Genomic DNA, 10,161 nt, shown 5'->3' on the forward strand with positions numbered 1-10,161 from the left:
TATTTTTTTTAGCAAATTACCTGTTGAATTTCTGGTTACTGTGGCATCTGCATTATTTTCTGCCAACAAGAAATGAATTATGTTATATGTGTCATCTTAATTATTGTAGTTTCCAGTTGCAATGCACCATGATATTCATGGACTCTAGGTTCAGTGCTCTACTGGCTTAGCTTGCATCCTCCTGGTCAACGTGTGTATCCTTCTTCCTGTTTTTTGACTCTCAAGAGGAGTTAGGTAGAAATACACAAAATAATCCTTGTTAAGGGAAGCATGCCAAAGATCTATTTAATCCCCCAGATTCGAACATATGTCAGCATTTGACCCAACAGGAGTAGTTTCAAAAGCAGAATATTCTGTTAGTAAAATAATATTTGATCTGTGTGTGTATCTTACCAACTTGATTATTGTGTACCGTCGTTTGTCTGCCCATTTGATTTCTCATATGAAGCTACTGAATCTGACAATTCCTTTTATTTTACAACGCTATTGCTTATTTTTCCTCTCAAAAATAAACTAGAGTGAATTAACGATTTGTGTTTCTTTAGATGTTCTCGGTTGGGTGTCCTCTCTACTACTGAAGTTTTACCACTATCTGGTGGTGTTTGAGAGCAGAGACGTCATACTTTCATCAACAGCGGCCAAATCCCCAGCGCCGCCGATGATGTACACCCATGTACCCCTTGACATCCAGTGTCTCGTGTCTGCTCAACTTGAACACCTCCTCAGTACGTACACCTCTTAATTTTGCCCTTGCTTGAGAAGGCCGAGCATTGTTTTGTTGTAGTTATAATTTGAGTTTAGAAGATATACTCCTCTCTTTTTGACGTCAATTTTTTCAGTTGATTTTGCTCGAGGATGGTGCCCTTTATGTGCATGAACTGATGGGTGTGTTCACAACGTAGAGCAGCGCTTCTCTGTCCAGTCTCATGTCTTTCTCTTCAGCATGGATCATCGAGTACTACCGAGCAAAAATGTCCTTATCTTCGTTTGTTTCTTCCTTTTCCTTACTACTATTGTGGCCCCAAATTTCATGATGGCTCTATGCCTGTTCTTTTTGTTGACATGAATTTTACCATGAAAATTTTCTAATCTACAATGTTCTGGTATCTAAATTTCTCTGTATATTGTGAATGAGTAGACACTGGTACAGAAACCTAATTGGATGAAAATACGGACTACAGAGAGGTGTAATTATTAATTATTTTCTTGCTTTAAAAGATATGCAACTAGCAGAGTTTCTTATTTTCATCAATTGGGTTATGACCGAAGTGAAGAACTTATGTGGACAGTTTGGCAGATTCCAATGGCAAGATTTTTGTACAATTACAGTGGCATATTTCAAAAGCAAGATTTTTATACAATTATAGTGGCACATTTCAGAAATTTGTAGAGCACATGATTTACAAATACTAGATATTCTGTGAAGCTGTGTACTTCTTACCCATTGCACTAATCTTTTGCTTTGAGCGATTGGCTAAAAGAAAATACTTCCTTTGGAATAATCTTCCGTGCACTCACAAGTATAATCTCTTCATTTCCTTATTTCTTGTTCTTCCCCCAGTAGTATTTGTTTTAGCTACTATTTGCCCTTGGATAAATCACTCATGCTATTTTAATGAGGTTTATTCTAGCCGTTTGCTCACGTGAACAGAAACATTTTATCTGTTTAATATGGGACATAAATCAAACAACTACTCATGTAATAGGTTACGGGGTGTGATGATCTTTCGGTCGCCACGGGAGCGACGCGAGGGGGGTACGGGCTGTGGTCCAGGGAGGAGTCTGCTCACACTGGCATCAATGTGTGTCTCTTTTGTTCCTTCATGTTGTTTGTAGAGATAAAATAAGTAAAACTCTCATGATGGTCTTGTGGTAACTATATGTCCAATCTGTATGAAGTTTTACTCTATTTGTATGAAAGTTCATATGTTTGCATCTCTACTTGCACTTCGATGACGGTGTGGAGCTGAAGTAGATGTCGATAAAGAGTGAGGACGGAGCCTTTCAAATACAAAATTCATGATCTAAATATCAATAACCTAATTCGGTGCAACGCACGGACACTTTTACTAGTTAATTTTAATCGGACATCGGCCTCTTTTCTAAAAGAGGAACTCGTATAAAAATCGTACACAAAACTGAATAGCTTGGGCAAAAATATAGGAAGTGCGTCCTAAGATTCGTGCCCAAATCCAACGCATGGAAACTCAAGTGTGTGCGAATTGAAAAACAGCTACCCGATCAAAAAAAAAAAAAAGGTAAACTAAAGGAGATTCAAAATAAAACAAAAGTGACGCTAACAAGAAAGAAGTCACCGGTGGTAAAAATGACTAGACGAAGACCCCGGCAAGACAAGGAGAAGCCGTTCATGGCATGCTGCCACAAATAGGGAGAGAGAGAACCCCTCCTACGGGGGAGGGAGACCTTCCTTTCTTCACACCACTTCCATGATCGATTGCTAGTTTCTTGGACCTACGCCTTCTCGGGAGAGGCAAGCCATTGCCATTCTTCCGAACTCAGTCCCCTTCCATTGTCCCACGGTCCACCTTGCTGCGCGTACCTTTGAGTCGTCGCCGCGTTTTGATCGGCGTTCTGCGGTTGCGCACTCCGTTAATTAGCTTCCAAGATGAACGACCTTTTCTCGTCGAGCTCGTTCAAGAAGTATGCGGACGCGAACCCGCAGACGTCGGCGGCCGACATGGAGGCCGGCGGCGAGGGCGTGGCTAACCTGGACCAGTTCTTCTCGGACGTGGAGGCTTTGAAGGAGGACTTGCGCGGCTTCGAGACTCTGCACAAGCGCCTGCAGTCCACCAACGAGGAGACCAAGACGGCGCACGACGCCCGCGCCATCAAGGCCCTCCGCTCCCGCATGGACGGCGACGTCGAGCAGGTGCTCAAGCGCGCCAAGGGCGTCAAGGCCAAGCTCGAGGCGCTCGAGCGCGACAACGCCAACTCCCGCAAGGCGCCCGGCTGCGGCCCCGGGTCCTCCACCGATCGAACCCGCACCTCTGTCGTCGCCGGCCTCGGCAAGAAGCTCAAGGATGTCATGGACGACTTCCAGGTAATTTGATCCGTCTAAATATGCCTGCATTGCACACCTTGGGCGCAGTGAATACACGCGCATGAAATGACGACTGACGAGAACCTGTGGCGTTGCCGGTGCATGCTCTGCGCAGGGGCTGAGGGCGAAGATGGCGGCGGAGTACAAGGAGACGGTGGCGCGGCGGTACTACACGATCACGGGCGAGCACGCGGAGGAGAGCACGATCGACTCGCTCATCTCGTCCGGGGAGAGCGAGTCGTTCCTGCAGAAGGCGATCCAGGACCAGGGGCGCGGGCAGGTGATGGACACCATCTCGGAGATCCAGGAGCGGCACGACGCCGTCAAGGACATCGAGCGCAGCCTCATGGACCTGCACCAGGTGTTCCTCGACATGGCCGCGCTCGTCGAGGCGCAGGGGCACCAGCTCAACGACATCGAGAGCCACGTCGCCCACGCCAGCTCCTTCGTGCGCCGGGGCACCGTCGAGCTGGAGCAGGCGCACGAGATCCAGAAGGACACCCGCAAATGGATGTGCTTCGCCGTCCTCGGGGGCATCGCGCTCGTCGTCGTCCTCGTCACGCCGGTGCTCATCAACCTCCACATCTTGACGCTCAGATGATCTCCATACGGCGTCGTCCAATGTGAAACTCGTACCCCTCTTGCCCTGGGCCCCTGCTCCACATTTACCTGTGACTCATTACACTGACAAGGATTTTGTTTTGGTTTTCGTTTCCAGCGGTGCACTTTATTTTCCTAGATGTAGCCTACAAAACTTTGTACTGCTTGATCGAGAAAACACAGGGAGGATGTATATTGTAGTGATGTACCAGTTTAATTCTTGATCAAGCTTTTCTCCAATCGAGAATACTGTAAATTGTGTGTCTCTTTATCTGTTGAAAATAGATCCAGACCGAGCTGGCATGAATTAATTTTGAGTTATTTAAGCTACAACATATAGCAAAATTAAAACACCTCAACTACCATGTATTTGAAAATGGTTACATATAGGTTGGCACACTTCGGATTTAGAGGTGCTGTAAAACTTCAAAACAGAAAATATGGGCCAGTTCCAGTCATGTGAACCGTGGACAATTCTGCTTACAAGCTCCAATTCCCTGAACATGTGAAAATTCACATAGTTCTTCATGTTAGTCAACTCAAGAATCACATTAGCAACAAATCCATCCCTAGACCAGATTTACCAATGGTGAATGCAGATGGTACAATCAAGACTGCTCCTGCATTAGTTCTGGAGGTCGGAGAAATTCCAAGGAAGAATTTACCATTGATGCAATTGATCATACAATGGGAAAATCTATCCCCTGAAGATCCCACGCGGGAGGTTGCTGATTTCAGTAAGTACACATTCACATGATTTTTCAAAGCTACTTCAAAAGAATGGTGGGCTGCTTCTCATACACCGTGAGGGCTCGTCATGTCTCGGTGCAATGTTCTGAAGTAGAACAGTTAACCGAATATGTTCAGTAGCAATTCTGGAAAAACGATTGAGTTGCTTCGGCGGTCCGGCTTGCTCCTCTGCAAGTACTAGCACTCAACGGATGAGATCGTTCATCTTTATAAAGTCATGTTAACTCTACCGTTGTTTTTTCTTCGCAAAAAAAAAAAAAAAAAAAAAAAACTCTACCGTTGTTTTCGTACGACGCACGCACGGACGGGAGAGAGGGGGGGGGGAGTATTGTGAGGACTGAACTATGTCGCCATTGTTGTATTTTTTTCTAGTGCGTTTGCAAAGTAAAAAAAGGGGGGGGGGGGGGGGGGGGGGGGGGGGAGTATTGTGAGGACCCATTGTTGCAATTTTTTCTAGTGTTTTGCTTCAGCATGTTTCGCACAAGGAGTTCCATGTTAAATTTCAGAGCAAATGGATAGACGTATGCATATGACATACGCGTCCATCTCACCTGACATTTTTACATGAATATTGTAACGTATGGTCTCTTTAAGGAAAACATACCGTTGTGTATGAGTACATAGAAAAACTCTATCGCTAGCACCCATCATCTTTGTACGTACCAAAATAATCGCCGAGGTCACCATACTCGTACCACTAAAAATGGTAAAACAGACTAAATTTTATTGCCCCTATGGATAGAGAAATAGAAACAGCCTGTCATCAAAGCACCAGTGGTCTAGTGGTAGAATAGTACCCTGCCACGGTACAGACCCGGGTTCGATTCCCGGCTGGTGCACTTTTTTCTTTTTTCTTTTTTCTTCTTCAGAATTTTAATTTATTTTCATGTCCAGGACTAAAATCCTCTAGGTGAGAAACTTATGGGTTTGCAGGGAGGTTACAGATGGAGCGAATGCTGTCGACAATTGAACCTATCTGCTCGTGGGATGCTGCTGTCCCAGCAAACTTCAAATGTTTTTGCGCTTCAGCCCGGTCGAAGTAGAAAGCCCCTGGGACTAATTTCTCCTTTGGTTGCAAAGCCAACCAGACCACCGTGTCAGCCCCTTCTTCGTTTGATCTCAGGTTTCCTGATAGCCTGACATAGTATTGATGATATATAAATTAGACCGTCGATGCTATATATAGAATATAAATGGGCCAAGAGGGTTGGAACAGCTGAAGACATACTTCTCCGATAGTCCGGGCAAGCTCTTCGAGACTCCAGGTGTATCAGCCCATCCTGGATGCATGGAGTAGAAACCGACTCCCTTGTTGCTGTATTTCTGAGCCCACCATTCGGTGAGAGCAACCTGAGGGAGTTTCATGTTAGTCTTGTGTTACCGTCTCCTGTCGACCCAAGGGAATTCAGACACCAAGATTCACAAACCTGAACTCTCTTGTTACGAGCATATTGTTTTGTCCCATCAAATTCGCTTTCGCTGTACTGTAGTTCAAAATAAATAGTGAGAAGGGCTACATCGCAATCGGAAGTAAAAGATAACCTTTTCACAGGCCAATTCACTTCAAGAGATAAACAACCCGTGGTTTATGTTTCTATGGCATGAATATAAAGACTAAAATACCATCGCCAGGTGGCCCACGGTGGACACTGCCACGTGAACTGGCGACGGGTATGTCGGCCGCTGGAGTACGGCGGCCTCGGTGTCCGAGACCTAGAGCGCACGGGGCTGGCCCTTCGGCTCCGATGGCTATGGCTCTCACGGACGGACACTACCCGAGCATGGCACGGCCTGGACCTGCAGTTCACCCCCGAGGAGTATGGCCTCTTCTATGCCTCCACCACCATGCAGATCGGAGATGGTTCGACTACGCTCTTTTGGGAGGACAGATGGCTCCTTGGCCTCTCCATCCGCGAGCACGCGCCCTCGCTTTACATGTGCATCCCCAAGCATCGCAGAAAGTCCAGGACGGTGGCAGCAGGCATAGCCGGCAATACCTGGGCGAGGGACATCCACGGCACCATTGGCCTCCAGGAGATAGGCCAGTATCTCCAGATCTGGATGTTGGTGTCCCGCATCACCCTCTCCGCAGCGCCGGACACGCTCTCCTGGAAGTGGACAGCCAGCGGCAGCTACTCTGCCAGGTCCGCTTATCTTGCCACCTTCCACGGTTCGATCACTTGCCGGTCCTGGAAGTTGATCTGGAAGGGTTGGGCCCCGCCTAAGGTCAAATTCTTCCACTGGCTCGCCAACCAGGACCGCTGTTGGACTGCGGAGCGCCTCGCTCGGCATGGCCTAACGCATCATCCTCGGTGCCTTCTTTGTGACCAAGAACCGGAGACGCTGCAGCACCTGCTGCTCTCCTGCCCATTCGCGAAGCAGGCCTGGCACGGGATCATATCCTGGCTGCGACTTCCGGCACCGGTGCCCGACCAGGACGCCTCGCTGCAGGACTGGTGGCTACGCGCTCGCGATGCCACGCCTCACCCGCTCCGCAAAGCGTTGGCCTCGATTGCGCTTCTCGTGCCGTGGATGATCTGGAAGCATAGGAACGCGTGTGTATTCGACCATGTAACCCCATCGCTAGTAGAGCTCGCCGATGCGATCAAGGACGAGTCCAGGAATTGGGCGCAGGCAGGGGCCAAGGGGCTTAGGGTCACCCTGCCACCCACCTGGGACGTGCACTGATCTGGTTGTAACACCTTAGTCCTAGCCTCCTAGGAGGTTGTCTTCCCCTCTTTTCAATGCAATGAAACGCAAAGTCTTTTGCGTTTTCTCGAAAAAAAAATACCATCGCCAGGACAACAAATGAGAAAGGCAAATGGCAATTGGACTAAGCTCTTGGTAAGCAATCAAATTAGTTCAATTTTGATGACAATGAATCAAGAGTCTGGATAAGTGGCAAGTGCTCAAATATTCTTCCAAAATGATTCACAGGAGTAAGTAAATGGAGAACTTCATTTGTGTCCACAACTACTATTTGTTTCAACATTGATTTTCTCCAAGTGGACCTTGTTGGGAAGTTCCTGCAGAACATTTTTTTCCCTCGCCCATGGAACAATGACAAGGTGGTTGTTTTTATTGCTCTCCATCACAATATGTAGTAAATTTTATTTCTATACATATATTTCGGCATTCTGCTTCCATACAGAGTAAAACTGGGGATATATCATCTAAATAGAAGTAGAGCAAAGAGATTTACTTGTAAATTTGTGTTCAGTGGCTCAGTGTACATCCCTCCTGATGCAACTGTAATGACACGAGCATCAGGTGATGCTTTTTCCAACAGTGGCATCACTAGCTCTGTTAAAGTGTATGTTGCTGCCACATTCACAGCAAAATTGAGCTCCAACCTATTGAAAAACCCGAAAGCATCACACCTCATTCAGTTGAAGTTAGCACGATAAATGCAAGATGCTTAAAAATTATATAAGGCCAAAGCAATTTAAAAATAACCAGGAAACAATTACAATGATGGAAAGTATTACATACCCTTCCGGTGTAGTCGTACGCTTGTGCTCTAGTAAGCCAGCATTGTTAACCTAAAAGACAATCTGTTATATTTGCTTGCTCTGTCCAGTATTTAATGTAATTCTAGAGGAAACGTTGATGATTTATCTGATTATAACTAGAAATAAAAATGCTACAACCAGAGAAAAGAAACACAAACTGCAAACTTACAAGGACATGAAGTGGCTTCTCCGATGAAGAGAATTTTGTAGCAAATGACTTGACTTCATTAATCGATGAAAGGTCACATATCTGCGATAGGATAATAAATGAAGTGCTAGCCGGTCAAAAAACAATGAAAATAATTGAAGTGCTAGTTTGCCCATAATTACCGTATAGAACATTAACAAGAATTGAATATTGCAGGAAAAACCAATGCTGAAGCACCATACCTCCAGATGAACATTCATATTGCCAGTTTTGGATCTTATTTCGTTCAAAGCAGTCTCTCCCCTTTCTTTGTTACGGCAAAGCATATAAACAGTGGCACCACTGGCAGAACAAAAGGAACAAATGTTTTTATGACAGGTGGTCCCTAAAAATAGTTCAATTTTTTTTCGCAGAGCAAATTATCAAAGTGGAAAAAAGGAGAATAGTTCCATACTGAGAAGCCAAGCCCTCAGCTGTAGCATAACCTAGGCCAGAATTTGCTCCGGTTACGAGGCAATTTTTCCCATCCAACCGGATCTGCATATCCTCCTCTCTAAATTTCTTGGCGTGTTCCCTGAGTAATTAAAGTCCCATTAGTTTGAATATGAGCATGATAGCATAACTGTGTCGAGAGAATACGATCCTAAATCGAATCAAAATGCTGTAAGCAGCTCTCCTGCTAGTTTTCACGAACTCAAATAGTTGAATCCCACTAAACCAAAAGGGTTCAGGTTCACCAGCTCAAAAGGGCGTCCGGGTTCACGTTACGGGCGAACCAATCGCATCCCCAATTGCGGTGCTAAATTTAACAGGACAAGCAATTGAGCAGCGGTTTTGACACAGATGGGGAATCGGAAGAGCCCCCCCTCTGCCAACGGCTACGCAGCTGCACGAGATACCAAAAGCAAGAGACAATCCGCGAGAGGATTGGGCGGAATCGGGCTTACACGAAGCCGGATTTGGTGAACTGGGTGAAGCCATAGAGCCCGAACGCCGCCGTCCTCCATGCCTGCGCGCGCCACCAGCAAAATCAGCAGCAGAAAAAAAATTATCCACATGTAACCTTTGCGCAAGTTTACCGGCGGATTAATGGTAGTAGAAGACTAGCAATTAGAAACCCCATTACCTTCTGGATGAACATGGTTTTCCTCCTCTCGCGCGCGTTCTCTCTCTCTCTCCTCCTCCTCCTCCTCCGCGGTCTTCTTCCTCTGGCGCGCGTGCGGGGGCGAAATGTCGCTTCGCATCGGGGCCAAGGGGTTCGTTCGTTCTTTCTTCCGGAGCACGGAGGCGCCTCGGTGGACGATTCCCCGCCGCGGGAGATGGCACCTCTGCTCTCCGTCTCCGGCACTGTGCCGCGCCGTTGGGGTTGCTGCGGAGCTGGGCTGGGCTGGGCCGGGCAGTGTTTCTGGGTTTGGTTGGGACAGAAGTTTTTTATTGGGCTTATCCAAAGTTTATTGGGCAGCAAATAACGCAGTAGTATGCCTCCTTCCCGTGAGCAACTAGTTAGGGCAGCATTCCTTCATAAGCCTATCAATGATAGCTTTCACACGTCGTCATCACGTGTCGAGTTCTAAGCGCTCCTTCGTATTTTATTTTTCTACTCCCTCCGTTCTTAAATATAAGTCTTCGTAGAGATTTCACTGATGGACCACATACGGATGTATATAGACATAATTTAGAGTGTATATTCAATCATTTTGCTTCGTATGTAGACACCTAGTGAAATCGCTTAAAAGATTTATATTTAGCAACGGAGGGAGTATTTTTTACACATGTTTTTGGCTTTTTTAGATTGATTTTTTCTAGGTTTTTTATGTTTCGGTTTTCACCTGTCATTCTTAGCTTTTCGACGAAAAAAATAATACAAATTGGATGAAAAACGTGTTTTCTTTTTTTGTGAGGGATGCGGTTTTGCTTTTACAAGAAGCACGATTTTTTTTTCGCGAGGCCTCTCAAAAACAAAAAAAAACATTTTTTTTCTTTTAAAAACACTTTTTTTCACTAAAGGTACGGCCATGCCTCTTGAAAAATAATTAAAAAAAATGTGTTTTCTTTCTGGGAGAGGCACGGTTTTGTTTTCGTGACTCGAA

At 45.9% G+C, this 10,161-nt stretch overlaps 2 protein-coding genes, 1 long non-coding RNA gene and 1 other non-coding gene across 4 annotated transcripts; 3 read left to right on the top strand and 1 right to left on the bottom strand.

Annotated features, from left to right (window-relative positions):
• The first annotated feature begins 693 nt into the window (after positions 1-693).
• LOC123410646 lies at positions 694-918 on the top strand. Its single transcript, XR_006613065.1, has 2 exons — positions 694-725; positions 840-918. It is a non-coding gene; the product is annotated as an uncharacterized LOC123410646 (long non-coding RNA).
• A 1,493-nt stretch (positions 919-2,411) lies between these two features.
• Positions 2,412-3,899, top strand: LOC123413313 (syntaxin-124-like). Its single transcript, XM_045106256.1, has 2 exons — positions 2,412-3,061; positions 3,177-3,899. Exons 1-2 carry the CDS (start codon positions 2,627-2,629, stop codon positions 3,660-3,662), a joined length of 921 nt encoding a protein of 306 aa, XP_044962191.1. The 5' UTR covers positions 2,412-2,626; the 3' UTR covers positions 3,663-3,899.
• Positions 3,900-5,115: 1,216 nt separating this feature from the next.
• Positions 5,116-9,398, bottom strand: LOC123411900 (dehydrogenase/reductase SDR family member 12). The gene is made up of 10 exons (XM_045104858.1): positions 9,198-9,398; positions 9,019-9,080; positions 8,526-8,645; positions 8,314-8,413; positions 8,093-8,173; positions 7,904-7,953; positions 7,614-7,764; positions 5,839-5,895; positions 5,640-5,761; positions 5,116-5,547 (listed from the first exon to the last, which is right to left on the bottom strand). The coding sequence occupies exons 1-10, from the start codon at positions 9,210-9,212 to the stop codon at positions 5,331-5,333; spliced, it is 975 nt and encodes a 324-aa protein (XP_044960793.1). The 5' UTR covers positions 9,213-9,398; the 3' UTR covers positions 5,116-5,330.
• TRNAG-GCC lies at positions 5,180-5,250 on the top strand. Its single transcript has one exon. It is a non-coding gene; the product is annotated as a tRNA-Gly (tRNA).
• Positions 9,399-10,161: the final 763 nt, after the last annotated feature.

This window comes from Hordeum vulgare, chromosome 7H, assembly GCF_904849725.1.
Source record: "Hordeum vulgare subsp. vulgare chromosome 7H, MorexV3_pseudomolecules_assembly, whole genome shotgun sequence".
Taxonomy (NCBI): domain Eukaryota; kingdom Viridiplantae; phylum Streptophyta; class Magnoliopsida; order Poales; family Poaceae; genus Hordeum; species Hordeum vulgare.

Bases quoted from the DNA above. Each gene is read 5' to 3' on its own strand.
- LOC123411900 (XM_045104858.1), bottom strand. The intron at 7,954-8,092 runs GTAAGTTTGCAG...ATTGTCTTTTAG, and splicing joins AGAAGCCACTTCATGTCCTT to GTTAACAATGCTGGCTTACT. The intron at 5,548-5,639 runs GTATGTCTTCAG...ATACTATGTCAG, and splicing joins TTGCCCGGACTATCGGAGAA to GCTATCAGGAAACCTGAGAT.
- LOC123413313 (XM_045106256.1), top strand. From the start codon at position 2,627: ATGAACGACCTTTTCTCGTCGAGCTCGTTCAAGAAGTATGCGGACGCG. The intron at 3,062-3,176 runs GTAATTTGATCC...TGCTCTGCGCAG, and splicing joins ATGTCATGGACGACTTCCAG to GGGCTGAGGGCGAAGATGGC.